This window comes from Corvus hawaiiensis, chromosome 3 (genome assembly GCF_020740725.1).
Source record: "Corvus hawaiiensis isolate bCorHaw1 chromosome 3, bCorHaw1.pri.cur, whole genome shotgun sequence".
In the NCBI taxonomy this organism is placed as follows: Eukaryota; Metazoa; Chordata; class Aves; order Passeriformes; family Corvidae; genus Corvus; species Corvus hawaiiensis.
Genome location: NC_063215.1, coordinates 27,905,144 through 27,927,662, shown reverse-complemented (window position 1 = coordinate 27,927,662; position 22,519 = coordinate 27,905,144). Strand labels below are relative to the sequence as shown.

At 36.2% G+C, this 22,519-nt stretch overlaps 1 protein-coding gene across 4 annotated transcripts in view; it reads left to right on the top strand.

Annotated features, from left to right (window-relative positions):
• Positions 1-22,519, top strand: part of EYS (eyes shut homolog) — an 860,563-nt gene that overhangs the window by 726,542 nt on the left and 111,502 nt on the right. For all 4 annotated transcript variants that reach the window (XM_048297572.1, XM_048297571.1, XM_048297573.1 and 1 more), the window contains one exon: positions 22,154-22,262. In XM_048297572.1, coding sequence (XP_048153529.1) covers positions 22,154-22,262 — 109 coding nt within the window. The remainder of the gene's footprint in view (positions 1-22,153; positions 22,263-22,519) is intronic.

Below are 22,519 nucleotides of genomic sequence, written 5' to 3'. Positions count from 1 at the left end.
TGAGAAGTGAGTTGGTAGTTTACACTGTTGTATTTGAGAGTTCTGAAGAGCTAAACAACAAAATAAAACTGTGAAGAAGAAGCAGTTTTTTAATTCTCTTCCTCAAGCCTGTTGTTCTGTATGTGAAAGATCAATACAGAAATAAAATTGGTTCAGTGTGCTTGTAACAGTTGGCAATTCTCTATGGGTTTGCTTTAGCTGAGAGCAATAGGAAGTGTTATTTGCTCTGTAGGTATTGAAAATCAGTAGAAAATAAAAAGCAGTAGACAGCCAGCCTTTGCATGAATGTCCAAAAAAGCAGTGGTAGAGGGAAGGGCAAGAAAATGTATGTGTCTCTCAACAGGCCAGTCTGGCTCTCTTTGATTACTCTCATGAGCAGCAATAACAGCAGAAGAGTCAGAAGGCAGGGCTCCACAAACAACAAAACAGGCAGAGAAGTCATGCAGTCCAGAGTGCTGTGGGGTTAAGATGAATTTTCTCCTGTGTGCTGAGAAGAGAGCAGTTCTTCTTGGTCTAGGTAACCAGCTCTGAGCTCATCAGCAAACTTTCACCATGGTTTCAAAAAGTTTGGTTAGTCTTAGCTTGTTACTTAGTTCACACAACTCTAAAGTGGGAGTAGCATTTACCTATCTCCAAAAAACATTTGAAAGACTGAATGTTCTGAGGCAAAAAGTCTTAAAAATGTGACATTGAGCTTCTGGTGCATGATCTGTATTTTGTGCTATACTCAATCCACCTCTGTGACCAAAAATTTTCACAGGACCTCAGGTATATTGGGGATATTTGTTTCATACAGTTCATTGGATAACCTTTTTCATGGGGGTTAAGGGAAAGAAGAAAGAGCAATGATTATTATTTAATTGTTATAACCTTATTTTTTTCTAAATTCTTGCTTTCTAAAGAAATTTCAGGCAAATGTTTAATATATGGTTTTCACATATGCAGAGAAGAAAGAACAAAACAGGACATCATGCAGCCAATTTTTTCCAGGCTAGCTGGTTCATACTAGCAGTAAGAAAATTTGGTGCTGCAAATTGAGTCACTTGATTAAAGAGAATATTGAGTAAAATTCACACATACAAGTATTAAATACTACTCCTTGATAGTCATGAGAGAGAGAGGAAAAAAAAGAAAGAGATGTCAACTTCATCTTTCTGAGAGAAAGAGAGAAATATCCACTGCATCTTTCTGAGAGTCTGCAAGAAACTTATTTGTGGAACACATCATAGGAAGGAAGGTATTTCTCTTCCTTTAACTGTAGTACATCGATTCTGTGAGGAATTTATATTTTGGTATAATTAATTCAGGTGGGAGAAGTTACTCCACCTCTTAGATTGTCACTGTCATTAACTTATTCTTTGAAGCACGCATTAACCTGGCTTTTTCTTAGACCATGAAGTGCCTGTGAAACTTTCTTCTCTGCTTGCTCACCATCGTGTACCACTTGCCTTCTATCCCATGCTCCTTAGCTTTGTTGATCTATTTTCTATGGAATTAGCGATGCTGCTGTTAAATCTGTGATCCCCTTCATCCAAAGATGCTTTGTCATTTTGTGACCATTACTTGATCTTGTCCTTTCCTTGGCTGGAAATATACAGAATTTATTGAAAATTCACTTCACTGGAGGCTGATTGCAGACAGTAATTTAAGCTGTGGGTAAATATAACAGAAAGTAGAGAGAAGAGACCTTCACCAGAAACAGGCAGATTTGTACTAGTATGACATCATGCAGTTAGAAAAAAAATAGATATTTTAAAATATCTAGGACAAGTTTTCAAAGGCATTATTATCAAACTGGCACTGACCAAGCTGTGCAATAGAACAGTTTTTTCAGCTCATAGATTTGTGTCCACATGTTAATAACTTAATATTTTATCAAAGTGCCTGCAAAGGTTATAGAAGGAAGATGTAGAGTGCAGGTGCCCAGGCACTGGCAGTGGGGGCTGCAGCAGATGGGAATTTCATGAAAGAACTGTGACTCATGGACACCCCACACTGGACAAGGAGGAAAGTGTGAGAGACAAGGAGCAGCAGAGAGAGGTTCTTAAATACTGACCCATATTCTCTATCCTCCTTCTGCACTGTTTGCTTTGGGGAGATACAGAAGTTGCGAACGGAGAAAAGTTGAGCCTGAAATAAAGGGGGTTAGGGAGAAGAGGTTTAACTTTTCTCTTTGTTTCTTTGCCATCCAACTCTATTTAATTGCCAATAAATTAAATAAATTTTCCCCATGTCAGTCTTGTGATGATAATTGGTAACTGATCCCCCTGCTTTATCTTGGTCCAGGAGTTTTGTCATCATGCTTCCCCACCCTCACTGTCATGTTGAGAAGGAGGGGCAAGAGAGCAGCTGGGTGAGCAGCTGGCAGCTGACTGAGGTCAACCCACCTCAGAAGGAACAGGGAAGTGATACTGAACATGATTTTCCTGCATTCATTCCAAGTGTAGTTGTGCAGTCAAAATTTTGTAACAGATACATGACCTCTTCAGTTTATTTAAATTATAAGTAGTGCTGTCTTGTGCTGGATAAGACTGTATTCTGTTGTTCAACAGAATGTAAATACGAGTATATTGTAGAATTCTTGTAGTCACATGGGAAGTGTTAGCATATAGTAACATAGAAAAGCAATTATTGTCTCACACTGCTGGTGCTATGGCCTTTCCAGAGGTGTGAAAAATATTGCTGCATTAGAGAGTACTTCCAGATAAAGTAACTGTTTTAACAGTTTGCAGACAGGTTCTCTGGATCTGTGGAAACCCTATGCTTTGCTATAAAATAGCAAAACTTTATATAATGCCAAATCTGCATTTGAGCTCACACTTCAAGTGAACTGTATTAAATATACATGTAACTGTTAGATGTTTGGAGTACATTAAAATAAAATTATTCTTCAGGTTGTTGACTGCCTTTTCTGGAGGCTTTGCTCAAGTGCAGTATCACATGTTTGCTGTACATTTCCCTGTTTGGGGTAATGGCTTTCATATGGCACCAATTCACATCTGTGCCTTGGGATACATGTCCCTGTGGTTTTTCTTCTGCAGCTTATATGTGATTTGCAGTAGTGCTCTGCTGCTTGCAGTGACGGTGGATGTGACTTCCTGCTGCACTGAAGGGTTTTAGTGAGAACACCAGGACTAGGGATCTATACATTGTCACAGAAATTGTTTTATCCCTACTACGGTTCACATTGTCTTGTCAGAGCTGCCAGCACCTAGCAGACCAGTAGTAATGAAAGATGTGAATGTGAGAGCTACAGTGTAGCATGCTGTGCTGCTACTAAATTACTCAGCAGCCATTCAAAACACCTTCAGAAAATACATTTTCTCTTGATTTGAATACATTTTATGTAAATCTGACATGTGGTTTGGCCCCTGGGTTTTGTTCCCAACACTGTCAGAAACAATCTTCTGCAACCTCTTTTGTTCATCCATCTGGAAAATAACAGGATTATGCTTGCCTGCCTTCTGGGGCAGGTATAAGTTTTGTTCAACAGCAAATGTTGTGAAAAATACAAAACTAAACACCAGCCTGTGCCTGACATAAGCCAAGGCATGTTCTGACCATTTCTTTCCTTGGCCGAAGAGCATTCTTTCCCAACCAGCCAAAGAGGAAGACACTGATTATTATTAAGACTGTGAGTTTTTCCTTCACTTTTAATGAAAGAGAAGAACACATCACTTTGTTTTAATGGATTTTTTTCAACAAAATACTTAACCCTGTAATCTTTCGAGATTTCTGAATGTATTTCATGGAAGTAGTGAATGTGGAACTTTTATCTTACCACTTTGTAAATGGCATTTCTTCAATTCCCATGGAGAGAAGCAGGCACACAAGCAGTTTTACTGAAAATTTAAGGTGGGGATATGTAAGAAAAAAAAGACTCAAGGTGACACATAAGTGGAGTTTCTGTTTGCTTGATGCAGACAATAATCTCAGCAGCAGCCTATGCCAGATGTATATCCATGTTTTTCAATTTTAGAACCCAGTTTGGTGAAGCACTGAGGTTAATGCTGTATTGTTGGTCTTGCTAAGTACTCAGTCTCCACTCTAAGGGCTATGAATGCTTTCTAAAGTCCATATAAATTCATCATGTTTCCTTTGAAACTTCAAATTTGAGCCAGAAAGTTTTTGGGTTTATTTTGTGGGGTTTTGTTTCTTTCTTTCTTTTCTGTTTTTCCAGAACCCCATCTTTAATAATTGTGAAATTCTCTATTTAATAATAGACAAATTCAGTCAGCATGACCATTTGCTTTGTCTCTAATAAAAATTGCAAAAAGTCTCAGAATCTAAAAAGTAATCATATGGTATTTAGGTATTCACACTTTCCAGTACAAGAATATTCATTCATATTGAATGGCAAATGGCTGTCTAATATTGCATATGTTACATTTCAGCATAATGTATTTTCAGACAATATAATATCTGTGATATTTTATTTTCTTGTGCATTTTACACTAGTCAGCATCTTACAGCTTTTGGAATTAATATCTGTTATTAAAGCCCTTTTTGTTCAGAAAGATAATGTCAGTCTTACTAAGCAAGCAATTGAACAGAAGAGTGATTAATTTGGTTTTATTAGTTGCAAACTGCTGTAGAAATTCTGCTGATCTGACTGAAAAATTATCTTTTGGGGGATTTGGGAATTTTGTTTTTAGTCAGGTCAGATCACTAGTCACACTCCCTGGACAGTTTCATCAATTGGGCACCATTATTTTTGGTAGCAGCACACTTTCGTATTGAATAAAACTGTCCCTTATTAACAATAGATGTTACAAAATATGAAATATTTTATGACTCAAGCAAATATGGCAGTTGGATCCAAAAAGAGGCCTAGGTCTTGGAAAGTCCTTTAATTCTTATTCTGAAGAGTTAATGTGTAGAAGACAAACATTATGCAATGTATCCAAAAATGTCAGAATTAGTTCACTTCATATCATTGCTTTGTGATTTAAAGTAATTAAGTAATTTGTCCATAAAAATTTTATTATAGCTGATCGTGTTTTCTGACAAGTTGGCAGCAAGATTGTGGGATTTTTTTGGTAGCTTTTATCTCCTTTGTCATGTAGTATTATAGTAGTGATTAAATTCTGAGCATGTATTTTTGCTTTCACTTAGAATTCTTGCTATGATATTTTGTGTTTTTTCCTTTCGTACTTTTTATTTTTAAACTATTCAAAATCTGTTGCCATTTTTCTCAGTTATGAGCAGGAAGACAGTTAAGTACACCAAAGGTTGAGTACTGAATACAGAAAACCAAATGGCCAAAAACATTTACAGCTGCATTAAGTAGGAAATGAAGCAGCACAGAATTGTTCTGTTTAAATTCAAGATGAGCTTCAAGAAGCTAGTGTATTTCATCTCACCTTACACAAGTTCTTGAACTAAACATGAACTAACATTTTGTGACCTGCAACTTTCATGGCATAATACTGCTGCATCTTCAGTGGATGAAATAAATTAAATTGCCTAGTAACTGGGAAAACTTCATGTACATATTCTGTACTTTTAAAATCTCATTGCATACCTTTAAACAAAAAGTAGACAAAAATTCACATATTTTATTCTTCCAAACTGCATATTCAATTGTTTGAAATATTTTACATGTCCGTAGCTGAGAGTATCCCTGCTCATTTTAATCCCATATAGCTGAGGATGGTTTTCTATGAGCTACAAAGAGCATCTCCTATAAAAAATACTGTGCCTTAAATCATTATCATGGATAGTAGATTCCAAAATGTTCAGTTGAACAAAAATGAGAATTAAAGACTTTGCTTAATAAGCTTTTTGCTCTTTCCTTTGCAGTTTTCCCTCTAGAAATAATCATACTCTCTTTTTATGTCAGTGTAGAGTTTGTATCTGATTCAAACCAAGTAAGGTCTGTTTCTTCCCTTCCTACCCAAACTGTAAGCAGTGACAATAGTGGACAAACACAGAACTTCCTTTGCTCCCTCAACCTTTCCTGAATAAAAAAGGATGACAAAAGGAAGGCAGGGTAAATTAAAACATAAGTAGTCATGAAGTAGATTTCTCGTAACTGATTCCCCACGCAATTTATTATGTTTATTTAATTATGTGCAGCACATATTATAGTTGAATCATCAGCAGGTGTCCTGCCTTTCATATGTCAGGCACAGGTGTATGGGCTTTTTTTCCTTCCTGACCAAATAGTAGCCTATTTTGGTTGGGTTTTTTTTTGTTTGCTTGCTTGTTTGTTTTGTTGAGGGGGGGGGGGGGGGGGAGAGGAAGATGGTTTTGGGTTTTTTTGTTTTAATTTGAAAAAACAGTGCAATAGCTGCTCACCCTATCTTCCTGCCAACTCTCTTCCTCTGGCACACAAATGAGAGGCAGATGGACAGCAGGCAATGTTTTCCAGGTTCATCATTAACCAAAGCACTTAATATTGACTGAAAACAGGCAAGTATTTGACTGCTGCAATTTAGTAAGTGCAATGGGTATGTCCTTTAAAAGCAAGTTTTGTTTAGATTAATTCTTTCTAATTTCTACTAACTTCATGTACGATCAATAAAAGCATGACAGTCACAGAACTTGCACTCATTGCCTGACATATTTGGCATTCTTCAGACAACATCTTGGACAAGTCTGTTCCATCTCCTTCAGCTTTTTCCCTGTGATACAAGACTTACAGAGACCTTTTTATGTAAAATTCATTATTAATCACAAAGTTCTGAGGTGCATAGATGAAGACTAAAGTAATTTCTAAAGATAACTTATATTGGATAGGTAAAGCTGTTTCCTAAAATACAGTGCCATTCAGATAGAACATTCCTTTCAAGGCTTTCCTAATACCCTTATATCCAGACCAGCTAAGTGGGTAGAAAATTTGTTGGTCAGCATTGCATTGTCTATCTGGCAGTCAGTACTCATGGCTTTCATTAGCTCTCAGTGTGACCCAGGGAAATAAGTATTTCATTGGGCCCTTCAGAGGAAAAGAACCTTCCAGCACAACCTCCTAGGGTTTGCCTTAGAGGCATGTCTGAAGTATACTCTCATGGATGCTCTTCTGACCACATTAGAAGTATTTTTGCTATACAAAATTATTTGAAATTATTCCATTTTTCCTTTTCTATTTAAATTTGAAGGACAACTTTCTTTTCCAAACCTTGCAAGTATCTGATATATAGGCTGGGATATGTTGATATATTTAGTTTGATCAGTTTTTAATAAGCTTGGTTTGTTCTTGGTATTTTTTGGTGTTTGAAGATTTAAAGAGTGACTTGAAATGAAAGACAACTCTTTTGATTTTATTTCATTCTAAAGCAAGACTTCTTGTTTTACAGACTATTTGATGAAACCTAATTACTGATCAGTACTGAATCCTCTGAGCCAAATGATATCCACTATGAGATCACGCTACCATCCATTTTTCTAGAGTGCAGTATTCTTTTATCTATTGCAGTAAAAAACAAACAAACAAACAAACAAACCACAAAAAATAACCTTTGGCAAGGCAATGCTGTAAAGGGATCAGCTATAATCATGAATACAAACATACAGAAGACACCCAAGAGACAACAGCCGGAACCTGGAACACAGGAAGTTCCACCTGACATGGGAAAGAGCTTCTTTACTGTGAGGATGGCTGAGCACTGGAACAGGGTGCCCAGAGAGACTGTGGGCATTGTCTCCTTCTATGGAGATACTCAAAAGCTATCCAGATGCAAACACAAAAAATATGCTCTAGGGCACCCTGCTTCAGCAGGGATGTTGGAACAGATGACCTCCAGTGGCCCCTTCCAACCTGGCCCGTTCAGTGATTCTGTGTCAAATGTAAAAATCAGTGTATGCTTTGGCTTTATAGTGGGCCATAATAGAAGATTGTCTGTTCTTAACACTCTGTTAGAACACTTGGGTGTTAGAGTGCCTAAAAATTGTCTGTCCTTCAGGGTCATTCTGGCCACTTCAGCAATTTGTTTAATTTTACTGTTGACTGCAGAGGCTGCCAGACACGCTCAGGTGGTGAGTTGCAACATTTAGAATAAGCTGGTAGGGAGCAGGACAGAGTATGAGACAGGCCTGGATCACACACTTTAGAGTTCCCTACATTTCAGGATAATGAACACTAACTCTCCCAGTTTGCAGAGATTTCCACTCTGCAAATTCTGATTTAAAATGCTTTTCATTAGGGCTAACACTATAAAGAAGAGAATATAACTGGTAATTGGTAAACCTAATTTGTTGCTAATTAGAGACAACTTAATCTGAAGTTAATTTTTGTCAGTTAGAAATATTAATTCTGATAAATTGATACATTTTTCAGTGCTTGAATCTTGATCTAAATTATCTACATGGTTAGTAACACTAAGCATGTCTCTGAAATGAAATAGTTAATCACAGGGTGGTTTTGTAGTGAAATGATTTCTAATATTTCCAAATTCAGTATGTGTGTAGTTGCATTTATAATATATAAGTGGAAAATTGGACATCAAAATCAGGAAATAAAGAACCTCATCTGTGAGCAAAACCAGATTTTACATGCACAGTAGCAGGCATTGTGGTGCTTGTTTACGCTTCCACAGTTTCCTTAATGACTTGCATTCATAAAATTTAATCTTGTTAAAGGGCCTATGTATGATTTTGACTATCCATGAAGAAATGTGGCACATTTCACATCATACAAGATTGGTTTTTCCATGAACACCTCATACTTTTTGTTTCTACAGTCTGATGAATGTAATCTATCTTGTCTAAAAAAAACCAAAAAATTCCTAAAAGGTGGCCTGTGAACATGCATTTACACATACAAGCTAAATGTCTTATATTTACCTTGCTTTTCGTTTTTGCAGTTAATATTCATGAATCTTGTGCAGTATTTATTTTCCAAATAATACATTTCAGCTCAAAAATATCACTAAACAAAGTGACTGAAAAAAATAGGAGACACATTTGTAATGCACTAGGAGACATACATCTGGCTATTTAGGTAGTTTCTCTTGAAGCACATACAACTGACATTATAATCTATATTTTACCTTTTGATATTCAAATAGGTAATAGGCATCATAATCCTGTACTTTCATGTATGTTCAAGATTGCAGCTAAAATGTGTATAAACATACCACCATAAAGCAGTTTCTTTTTTCTTTAAAAATAGATGGTTATAGCTTGATAAAATGTTCTTAGCTGTTCATGTTGGATGCTTTGATTTAGAGAGGTTCAAGTACAAAATTCATATGAAATTATTATGAGAATCTTAATTTCTTTGACAGAGCAGTTCTAAAGCTCATACTTTCATTCTGATGGGGAAAACCACAGCATATGTGTTATCAAAAGCAGACTGCAACAAAACATTTAATGAGTCTTGTCCAGATAAAGATGAGTAGAGAACTTTAATCAGTTTAGATAACAACAGTAAGCTTCAAGTTCTGTTCAATTCTGTATTTATGCATGTATTCTGAAATCAGAGATCTGCCCTGTTCTGTTCCTTTGTGTGTTCAAAGTAATAAGTATCTATAAAGAAACAATTTTTTTTAAAAGTACAATGAATTGGTTACATTGTGTGGCCATTAGACTTCACAAATCAACAAATCTTAAATCTGGTAAGTGGGAGTAATTTCTGCCTTGTATTATTGACTTCAGGTGAGTTGCTCATGCTTTGTGAAAGTAGATTTGTAACGTGCCCAGCACTTTTAGCAATGATGCCTCACATTTCTCCAAAAATCAGTTATTCTTACCTGTACTGAAGAGGGCCTGAAGGGATTATGATGACGAGGCCTTGCCTTCTTTCTTACTGATGCCATCAAAAGGAGAGACACAATGTTGGTGAGGGTTGGAGGCACAGAGATAACTCTCTTGACTGGTGTTACAGCTTACTAAGTATGCCGGTTTGGACAAATTTGGAGGAGAATATCCTCTGATAGAAGGCAGGTTACAACCACCCCTCCCCCACCAGCTTTGGGAAAAAAATTTTTTCTCAGAGGAAAGTAAAAGAGATAAAAAAACTATTTACTTAACAAACACACAGAAAAAGGATAATAATGCTAAATAATAAAACCTCTCACTGTGGAGAGAAACCTGGGAAGATTTCAGAGTCCTTCTCTAGATGTGGTCTCTCTCCTCCTCCTCAGAGCTGGGTCTATGTGGGCCAACCTCCACGACCTTGGTGGAAAATTCTCCCGATGTGTTCTGATGTTGAAACAGTCCAGAAGAGAAGTGAAAAACTAAAGTCCCAGGAAAAACAAAGTTCAACTTTCCGTCTCCCTCCAGAGAAAAGGAGGCAAAAGCAGGATGACGACCAAGCAGGGTGCTTCCTCCGCTCTTGCTGCTGCAGCAGGAGAACACAGAGGAGAGTGTGTCTGTGTCCTTGAGAAAATGTTTTCAAAAGTTCACTCCGTTTTTCTTCTCTTCCCCCTCTCAGGCTCAGTTTAAAGGCACAGAAAGGCACAAAATTAATTTCTGGGCATAGAGCAGCGATAGGGAATACACATCATAAAGTCACCCCAAGACACTAAGATCAATTGTTCATTCCCAGTTTTAGCTGGGTTTCAAATAGTGCATAACCCTTCCCTGCAGTTCTCCCTGGCCCTTTCTTTATGACAGCATAAGTAATGCTTAATATAAATAATATGTTACTGATAATTCTTGTCATAAATAGAGAACATTTCTTTGGTAATAACAAATGTTTGCACCTTCAATGAGACAAGATAATAATTTTCTGAATTAAGCAATACAGTGGGGATCTAAATATCCTGTTTTAGGAGGCTGCCTTTAGCTCTGTATGCCCTTACATTATGTCTTACATTCTTTTGCCATATTTTCAGTTGATCTTAATGTAATTCAACTGAATTAGATGTTCATAGACAATTATTGAAGAGTCAAGTGGAGGATATAGTTGTTTCAGCAGTAGTTGCTGAATTATAAGAGAGATTAAGTGTCTGCCTATATTGGTTTTCCTACTGGGATGCTTCTGGGAATGTCACCAGAAGAGACCAAGAACAGGCTGTTTGACTATCACTATGAGAAGCTGGCACATAAAGCTTGCCTAAGTCGTAAGTAGAGAAATGTGAGAGTAGCTCCAAAGTCCAAAGACTTAAGGTTACAGAGGATTAGAGGACATGAGCCTTAAAGAGTCTGAAAGCAAAACACTTTTTTTTTATTGATACTTATATGTGTAAAACTGAAATACAGCAGAATTTCTCTTGGTCCTGAGTATTAGCAAATATGCCAGCCTCAACCTCAGGGTTTGCACTAGTTGGCAATAGAAGGACTTTATTCTCTAGTCCACCCAGGATTTTCTGTACTAGTATATAAATTGTTCCTTTTCTTGGCATTCAAATTGAAGAGTCACTTTCTCATTAACCACATTGTTTAACCTATTTTCCTCTTAGTTTTCCCATGTGGAGGGGAGGTAACAGTTCATTTTAGACCATCAGAGTATGCAAAAGAAAATTAATTAGTGCTGTCTGGTAGAAGTAATATATGTTACTGATCATTGTATTTCTTCTGTCTGTAATTGGTAAGAAAAGATCCTCAACTGGAGATCATTGTAGTATTGCAATTATCTGTACAGCACTGCATTGATACAGCTTTATTCACATGTCAAGTGGCTTCCTAATTTTCATTCATAGGATCAGATTTATGTAAGACAATAAATGGAAGATTTTATCTGAAGGTGGTTAAACATGATAATTCATTCCTATGCTCCAGTGCAATACCAAGCTGTTGCTGGCTCCAGAAGAGTCCTTCTGCTGCTGGGAGTGACAGCCCTCCTCAGGGAAAGGGAGACATAATTTGAAGACATTGCCTACTATGTCTCTCTTCAAGCACATTTCCAATGGCTTTTTGTGGCATTTTCTTGGTGAGGTGTTAGGATAATTGAACCCTCAGCATTTTTTTTATTTTACCTTTTTTTTTTTTATTATCTTCAGGGAAATTTACCCCCCTCAAAATATGGTGGTTTGGATATGTTATTATTTTCCTTTATTCTTTTATTTGTTCTGGTTTAACCATTCTATAAAGCACCACTTATGCATACATAAGTTGTGTATGCATAAGAAAAATTTTTGAACATTGGTTGTTGTCAGAAATAAGTGTATATGTATATTTTCTTCAAACTTTGTATCTCATAGCCACTTCACACGAGACCATTGCTTCTATATGTACATAAACTGTTCTCTTGTTTCTCTTTATTTTCACCAATCTATTCATATGCATGAGATTCAGTTACCTGGTAGGTAGATAAGTGACATAAAAATAGTTTTAAGATGTGATACCTGAGCAACAATGTAGACAGGTTTTGAAGTTTGAAGTTTTACCAAGTGCTTTTTTCATATTTTGCCAGGCTTACAACAGTGTTAATTTGCTCACCAGGAGGTAATACTGAATATTTCTTGTATGGAGTTATACTCTGCTTCTACTGATATTAAATTTTTCTTAAAGAGAAACACGATACAAGACTCCTTTCCATTGTGTTCAAAATCACTCTACCTACAAGTGATCTTGTACTTGCAGAGAAGGAAATGCTTGATAGTCGTTAGAGAGTCATGTTTCTCTTGAGAGTAAAACATGTCTGAGTTAATATTTTTTGGGTACTCTTTTAAAGTTTGTGTTCATATGGTCCATGAAATCAAATTTTATTTCTTATTTAACAGAAATCTTCCAACTTCTTCCAGTCTTCATCAGCATAATATTGCATCATTGCATTTGATGACTATTTTGGCTTTTTCTAAATTAATACCCTAGTATCACGTATTACCCCTAGACAATTTTTTCCCATTTCTCAGACAGGAACGCATATGACTTTTAAGGTAATAGGTGAGCACTGCCATTTTGTTCACTGAAATTATTTCATCTCCATTTAAGGGAAGAACTGGTCAGAACTTATTATCTAAAGGCTCTTCATAAAAAGGGTTTTACTCTTTTCACACCAGAATATTCTTTCAGTGAAGATCATAGTTGAATTTTCATGTCTTACATATTTTGTATTAGTTGTTGCATAAGCTTTAGCTGGAGGCTTTTTACTGAAAGAGGAAGGCCAACTTTCTTTTCTGACATTATATAATTTTTAATAAAATTGCTAGAATGCAATTACATCTGTATTAAAAATCAGTGAATTAGAGAAGCCAGATTAGAGGGCAAGAATGAGCAGTGCAAAAGACTACTAGCACCTTCCCTAAGGAGTGTTCATCTCTGGAGCGCCAAAGAATAGAAGAGTAGAAGTTTTTCTCTTTGTTATATTGTAGGCTCAAAGAGAAGTTAAAGGTAGCCATAATGAAAATTAAAACAGCCTTGTTCAGGTGCAGCAGATACCCAGTTGGTACCTGAACCTGAGACAGTGCAATCAGAAACAGGAGAAAGCAACTGTATTCAGTCTTGAAGGTGGATTACTGGGTTTAGAAACACAGGGTTTTTATCAGCAGTGAAATCTCAATTAATTCATCTAACAGACAAAAAAACCCACAAAATATACTATGAAGCCTGCTATGATCCAAGAGAATAGTCAGGACATAAAAGCAAGCACACTATATATTCTGTGTTCTTCTATGTACAAAGTGGGTGTCCTGAAAATCAGATTAGGACATAAGGTTTTTGTGGGACTTGGCGTTTACTGCCAGGATCAATTTTGTAACAATATATTCTTCCAATACTGTCATGATCATGAACAAAACCAATAATGACTATGGTAATGATTTTGATAAAAATTCAATTTTGTTGCAACTTCAAAACTCTGCATAAGTGTTAGTACTAATTATTCCAGTATTTTTGTGTTATTCCCATTCTTGCATGTGTGAAATGGAAGTGTCACAGTCTATCAGTTGGTTGTCACAGCACAGTGATGTATTGTTCACACCCATGAAGTCCCTGTGAAGTCAACGGAATTGCAGAGATATGATTAAAAGCAGAATTCACACTTTTCTTTGAAGATCCAGCCTGGGAACACATATCTTTAAAGTCATGATTCATAAAGTATATATGTTGAAGAAAAGCATTCCATTGAAATAAATGATCCTTGGGTGTATGCTGCCTGTAGTATTCTTGGCAATATATGCACTAGAGAGTCCCATTAGCCAGTCTACTAAAGGATCATAAACTTGACTGTTGGACTAGCAGAACTGGAGTAAATGAAGCACAAACCAAGCTAAGTAGAACATAACATAAACAGTATCTGTTTCACCTAATGTTGATATTACCATTTTCAGCTACTAATATGCTTCTACAAAAACATTGATTTGGGGTTTTTTTTAGATTCTGTATAATGTATGAAAAAACTGTATACCAACACTAAGTAAAGAAACTACATTTTCTGTGCAAAGTAGATAGTATTTGGCAAGGTAAACCAAGCCAATCAATTAATCTATGATTCTATGATAAAAAGATATTGACTTTCTCAAATTGGAAGGGCCCCCTAAGGATTATTGATTCCAGCTCCCTGCTCCTTGCAAAACTACTTAAATTAAACCACATACTTAAGAGCATCATCTAGATGCTCCTTGAACTCTGACACTTTGGTGCTATGACCACTTTCCTGGGGAAGTTGTTCCAGTGACTGACCACCCTCTCAGTAAAGTACTTTCTCCTAATGTTCAATCTGAACTTCCCTTGATGCAGCTCAGCTCATTCTATTTCCTTGTGTCCTATCACTGGTCACCAGAGAGAGATCAGGATCTCCCCTTACACTGCTCCCCTTGAGAATGAGGTCACTCCTCAGCTTTCTTTTCTCCAAGATGAACAAGCCAAGTGACCTTAGACACTCCTTTTAAGTCATGCTGTTGAGGCCTTTCACCATCTTGGTCAGTCTCCTTCAGGCACACTGTAATAGGTTGATATCCTTTTACTGAGATCTCCAAAACTGCATGCAGTACTTGAGATGGGTCTGCTCCACTACAGTGTAGAGTGGGACAATTACCTCCCTCAACTGGCTCATGATGATGTGCCTGATGCACCCCAAGTTGTCCCCTTTGGCTGCCAAGGTACACTGGTGGCTCATACTCGCCATGAACTCAAACCCTCAGATTTCTCTCGTACAGAGCGGTTCTCCAGCCTCTCATCCCCCAGTCCGTATGTATAACCACAATTACCCATTCCAGGTGCAGACTCTGGCACTCACTCTTACTAAATTTCATATGGTAGGTAGTTGCCCAACTCTCTAGTCTATCCAGATCTCTCTGTAAGGCCTCTCTGCCCCTGAAGGAGTCCACAGCTCCTCCTAGTTTAGTGTCATCAGCAAATTTACTTTAATGTACATTTAATTTCTGTGTCCAGATCTTTTATAAAAACATTGAAGAGCACTGGCCCTAAAACTGAGCTGTGAGGAACCCACTAGCCACTGGCTGCCAACCTGATGCAACCCGATTTACTACATCTCTGAGCCAACTGCTCAGCCAATGTGTTATGGACTTCTCTGTGTGCTGGACATTTTATCCAGGGGGATACTGTGAGAAATAGTACAGAAAACTTTGCTAAAATATAAATGCACCACATCTACTCTCTTTTTATGGTCAACTGATCTAGTCCTAAAAGGAGATTAAGTTGGTTAAGCAAGCATTTCCCCTCATTAACCCATGCTATCTGCAGCCAATAATGGTGCTGTCTTTCAGATGTTTTACAATAATTCCCAGAATAAACTCCTCCATAATTTTACCAGGCACTGAAGCGGGACTGGCAGGCCTATAATTAATGGGGTCTTCCTTCTTTCCCTTCTTGAAAACTGGAACAATATTTGCCAGCTTCCAGTCAACTGGGACTTCTCCAGACTCCCAAGACCACTGACAAATAATGAGATCCTGTGATGACCCTGGCCGCATCTTTCAGCACTCTGGGATAAGTCCCATCAGGGCCCAGAGATTTATGTACATACAGCTGGAGCAGCAAGTTTCAAACAAGTTCAGGGTCAGCTGGGAGTTTATCATCCCCTAATGCATTCCCAAAGTTCACATACCTCTTTTTGTGTGTGGTTTGGTTTTTTTTTCCTAAAGAAAGGGACATCAAGGGACTACTGCAAGACACTTTAGGAGTTTAGGAGTCATAGTAATTTGGGATTTTTCATCTTCTTTGTTTTTATCTACTCCTCTCCTTGGTCTCCTTTTCTCTTTCTCACAACACTTTTACTGTTTGGCCAGTTTACAGCACCTAGAAAACTTGAGAATTGATGTAGAATTTCTGCAGGTTATGAAATATGTTTCATTGATTTCAAATAAAATGTCAGACATAAAATGCAGCATTCATTTTTATAATTGTCACTTCGGAGTGTTGCAGTAGAAGTTGGTAAGAAACACTAAAATTTGACCTTACTGAAATAGAAGAGGGTAAAGAGACATGCCAACATTTCCATGGAAGAAGTATGCTGAAAGGTAATTTTTGGGAAGTGAAGATACAGTTTTTATAACAATTAATTTTTTAAAAATATATTTTTAAGGGGAAAAAAGGTAGTAAGTGCAAGAATTTTGGAAAAGTACAAAGAGATTATTAAAACTGCAAGGAACAATACATATTTTCACACTTGTGAATTGAATATGCTCAGTCAAAAGTAAAATCACCATTCTTGAAAAAAATCCTCTACTACTTGACAGTTGGTTAGATGTTTCCTTGACAACTTGTCTGGTTAATCAAGGGAGCAAATGAAGCCACAATTTCAGTGTTTTGCAGGACACTTTTCTTTTGTGTCTTTAATATCAATACTTTTTTAGCAAAGGGATTTTTGTGGGGATTTTTTCCTATGTTAATCTGGGCTAGCATTTTTCAGATTGTAGGGAGAAAAATAGCAAGTAGTTCTAAATGTAATCCTCCAATTGTGGAATTATAAAATTTATAAAATTATAAAATAATTTTTCAGAAGACCAGAAACTCTGGTCTGCTAGCAGTGTGAGGTCTTTATTCAGAAACAGTCTTACCATGATTATTTAGCTTGGATAAAAACAAAGGTTCTCTTTATAATGCCTGGGGATATTTATACCTGCTGATATGACATTTTAATTTTGCTATACCTCTCCTTAATCTGTTAGAAATACGGCTGCACCTTCAGCATTATATAAAAAATATAATTGCTAAAAACTAAATTTTCTTAAGTATGTTTACATAACCATGAATGCACCATTTTTACATGATTACATTAGGTAGTTATAATGCATGAAAGCAGTTAAAAGTCTCCCAGAAGTTCCAGTCTCTGGACCTGTTCTCATCCATATTGTCAAATATGTAATCAGTTTAAGATACTTTACTATGTTTCCCTTGATATAACGGGAAGCTGAAGCAATCATGCTATCAATTAGAGCTTAAGTCAGTCTTTCCAATTATTAGAAGAGACATTAGTAAGGACTTTGCATTCATGCTTTCTACTGTGCTCCTTTAGTGCCACCTGGTGACTAGCTTGAAAGGAAAAAAAAAAAATGTATGATTTTATTTCCACCTGGAGAAGTAGTCTATGACAATTTAAGATAAAACATTTACTTGAGCAAGACCATACCAGGTAACACTTGATTTAGAGGTGCCCCAATCTTAGCTATTTTAAGAGGATTTCTCTGACTATCAGTTCCAGACCTAAATTAATCCAATACCTAATATCCACAATTGTGTTATGAGTGTGTGAGGTACACATTGCACTTTGTTAGAAATCCAGTGTTCATACACATAATTAATCAAGATGCAACTAGTAATGACACTGTACATAACTTCTGTTTTGCATCTGTTGAGGTCCATGAGTCTTTTGTAAAAAAATAGTAAATCCTTTGTAATTCCAGTTCTTAACTTTACATAAAGTCCACAGCAGCTATGAAAAAAAATCATATTATTCTAAGCCAAGAGCAAATAAGAAGGCTCAACATCTTCTTGTTTCAAATTTGTGGAAATAAATATTTGTATGCATCAGGCCTGTATCTTAGCATCTCCAGTAACAGGTTGGGCTTCACATGGCTCCAGACCTCTTTAGATTACTGTGCATAACATGCCCAAATGTCCTCCATGTATACACATTTCCCATAACTACTCACACACCCAATTCTTTAATCCCCTGTGAAACCTTTTTATATCATTATGAATGTCATGTGCATGAATCAGAATTCTGGTGCCTGACAAAATTATCCTGCAATAGGGATCGTATTGCATTCTCTTCTGTCACTGTCTCTGGAGGGAAAAATATGCTGGCTTTAAATGCAGCCGGAATATGCCACTGAGATGCGAGGCAGATGGACTGAAATGCCTTCAGCATCTAAACGAGTGAAAAAGCACCACTGAACTAAAAATACTTCAAAATTTAAAGATGTCAGTGATTAGCCACTTTCATCTCGGGTGTTCTTAATGTGAGGTCAGTATCTCATAATATGAGGTTAATTAGAAAAATAAAGAAAAAATGTCAAGGGAATAAATCATCAGTTTCATTTTCTCTTTTCCAATGTGGATAATGGATTTCAGTCTTCTATGAGGTGCATGAAATAATACAACTGCATTTATTCAGTTGCAAGATTAAGACAGATTTAAACATAGATTATAATAAAACTATAACCAGGTTATAGAGCAACATGAATGGTATTTTAGTTCAGGTCATTTCTGTCACAGAATATTTCAAATGCCTTTTTTCCATCATTGTTTTAAAAAACTAATATGATTAAGTTTTTCATGTGTCCATATTGTAGCATTTTCTGGTTTAAATGCTATAATAAAGACAGAGACAGCATTTATGGTTTAATTGCCATTTTTTCATACATTTATAATTTTCTAAGAAAACTGTCTTTTGGACTGTAATTTTCTATGCTCTGTCTCTTTCTAAAAGCTATTCTAGGCATATTTAAGTAATCTAGCAAATTCAAACCATCCCAATTTTGTGGTAACATAAGCATGAAAAATATCCATTTTGTTCACATTTCAAATGACAGTTTTTCCTTTCTATGACAAGACAGAGAGAAATTTCAAGTATTAGTTCCTTGGAAATCCTTACAGAGAAAGAAGCAAATGCTGACAAAAACAGTGGTAGCATTCCTAACATGCACTCCAGAATACAGGGAAGTAGGTTCCTGCGTGTAGCCTGTGGTTTTATTCTCACAACTCGGTCACTAATCTATTGGCTGACATCAAAAAAAATCAGTTCTGTTCTTTGAGATTTCATTGCTGCATGTTAAAAAAAAGCAAAACAAACTCTATGTCCTTTGTGAAGTTAAGATCTAATGATCCAAATCACTGTATAATAGCTGTTGTTTATAGATACTGGGGGATTTTCTTTTTTCTTTTTTTCTCACATATTTCTTTAAAGGTAGAAGGGGTTACCAGATATGCCTGAGTAGGGATGACTGTGTTATTGTCAAAATGAATTTATGATACTTGGGCTTGTCAAAATAAAAATACCTAAGTGAAGACCATGTCAGTATTAAGCAGTCTTTAAGGCTTATTTTAGTTGCACCTGTATTTAATTTTCCACTTTTTTTCCTCTAGTAAAGGATCAAAACAATAGAAACTATGTGTGCAAAACAGTGAGAATGTGTGTACACCAGGCATTTGCAATGAAAGTTTATAATGCTGAATGGATGGCTAATTACTTGAAGATGGTCAAACTGACACAGACCTCACTGGTATTTTATTTTTCATTAGATTATATTCTTCTTTATTAATTTTGCCAATTCACTTAAACTTTTGTTCTTTGTGGGCTGGACCATTGTAATATGTGATATAAGGAGTTATTTAGAAAAAGAAACAGAAGCAGACTTCAGAAATCTTCCTGAAAAGCAGGGACAAGGCAGGGGTCAAGTGTAGGCTTTGCCATGCGTGTGTTAGGTCTCTACTACAGTATCCACTCAGAGTAGAAAGCATCAAGGAAAGGCTATGGGTTTGTTTTCCCCAAGAGAGAATCTTAAATGAGCTTATTTTCTTTTATTTGAGAAAGTTGCCTTTATACACTCTGATTCACCTAGATAATTGCCAGCAGCTGAAATATGAGTAGGAATAAAAAATCAAATTCAAAGAATATTTTACATTTCAAGAATTGGTTGGAAGACGCAGTAGTGGAAGTATTTTTTCCAAAATTTTCCTTATTCCAAATACCTAAAAAAGAGACAGACTATCTGTCAATATACCAATTGTTCATTACAGAAAAACTTCAGTTTACTGAATTCATAATTTATAATGAAATTGTACAAATCAGATGATCTTCAAAACCACAGGCATTGCTTCTGGCTTCCTATATTCAAAATCAAAACATTATGCTAACTTTAGAGTTTTCAAGAAGGAATGCAGTTGAAAATACCTCAACAGTATGACTTTTTTTGACCTAAAATTAGAAATAAAAATGAACATTTTTCAAACTCATTTGAATAGTCTAGGAGTCTAGATCACATTTCAGAAGGTGGTAATAGAAAATGCCATTCAAATATCTCAGATTTTTAAAGAAAGATTCAAAAATAATAAAAGTGTTTTATACTTACAAAGTAGAAATAATTTAGCACATTTCAACCTCATGCAGCAGAGTACATTGAAAAGTCAATGAATTACTATTGACTGATTTAGCTGTGAACCAGCAGTGATATAACCATTGGAAAGTGGGATTTATTAATATGTGTGCATCAGCTGCTGATGTGGATGTACTGGCTATGAGACAAGTTAGTAAATGCATTGGTTTTGCACTGGTCTCTTAGAAATCACTGCACTGCAGTGAATTTATAAATATTCATTAGGGGCTAAAACTATATCTATTTATGTCAATACCATGTTCCCAGCAACTTCAGAGGTGAAAACTGAGACTCTAAATTTCATAATGAATCTACAGACAGGAGGATGAAATAGTAAGACTTTAGACACAAGAGCAGAAACACAAAGCTCAAGGCATAACCTGGAATAAATCATGCCATGGCAGCTGCACACAACCAACCAGGTAGTGATATATAAAAAAGTACCATTTGAGACTATGGTACGTCTTGATGTGTTTTCTCCAGGAATAAATTTGTCATTGTCAATGTTGAAATAATTTCTATGATTAGCAGTGTATGCTTCTAGTGTACAGATCATAATGGGCTTTAAAATATTTTAACTCTTTCATATGTCTATAGCCTAACATAAAAATTCATCTATCCCAACACAAAACAATTCATGAGATTCCTGTCATTGTCCTTTGTCATTTATTCAGCTAAAAGAAATGGAAAATTTGGCAGCCCATATAAATATATAAATTTTTTTCAGAATCTTTTTTAACGTTTGTTGTGTAACATTTGTGAAATATTCCATAAAAATGTAACATTATTGTTGTTAGAAGCCATCCTCCGGAAACCTGATTATGGTGATTTGGCTGAGCAGAGCTTCCTGTGCAGAGTACATGTAGTCAGTAAACCTTAACATGCTTCCCAAAAAGGGAGCCATCACATTCCCTTTTAAAGCACATGAAAATGGAATTGGAAAGAAGTTCTACAGAAATAGAAGAGGTCAGTTTTAAATAATCTGTGAACTACTATTGTCCTAATCTGCATTCGCTACGATAACGTTTATGTAAATTTTCTCTCTAATTATAAAACCACTGTTTTTGAAAATCATCAGGTTTTGGATTGGATTTTTATTGCTGATAATATTAATAGCATTTTATCAAATCTCATAACAGAAAGAAACCGAAGAATTCTCGGTGCTTTATTGAACTTCCCCTAGTATTTACTTCACAAATTCCCTTAACCTTACATTCTTCTTTATCTCTGAGGCTCAATACCAGAGTTTGCACTAACACATTTTCCAAGTAGTGATAACTGCATCGCAGTGTACATTTTCTGCTCAGAGAAATGCAGCCTTTCATTTCTTATTCCATTTCTGCTCCCCTTGTAGGTCAGGAAAAGGAAATCCGACCCAGGCTGTTCAGCATCATTCAATATTCATGTCACAAGTCCAACAATCCTCTGCACTAGGGAGACTGTATGTTAACCACAGTTAGCACTTAAAATTTATCAATACCCACTTATGTATTTAAAGATTGCTTTCTTCTTTTCTCTGTATGTATTTCAAACACTAGTCAAGAATAGCAAGAAAGCAAATAGAGGAGGGACATTAGCAGAAGAAACTTACATCTTTTGTCTCCTGGGTAGTTCAAGTAGGCATGAAACTGAAATTAGTAGTGTCCAAAGATTTTCATCCTTTATGGAGGCATGAACATCTCTTTCACCCTATCTTTGCCATGTGAGGTTTGAATACTCTGTGATCAACAGTATAAACAGCAATGGGATATTCTGTTTCCTTACAGCTATGTGTTGCCTGTGGGCAGTCCTGAAGGTTACTGCATGATTGAAATGGCTGCAGATGGAAACCCTCCTGTACAGCACAGACTTTCTTTCTCACATCGAGCATCTCAGGTGAGTCTGCAAAACATAGCTATTTTCTTTGAAAATTTCATCAGCATATGCACTATTTTTGAAGCAGAATATTTGTACTCTAACTTCTTCTAAAGGATGAAATGTAATTCCTCTTCAGATATCATTATATGTACCTAGTTTCTTTTTAGTAGGTCTTTTCACATCCAGCATCCATTCTATATTCATTAATTTCTTAGTTTGACTCTGAAACTTCTATTCCAGCTGCACAAAGTCCATGAAAAGGACACAGATGCTCT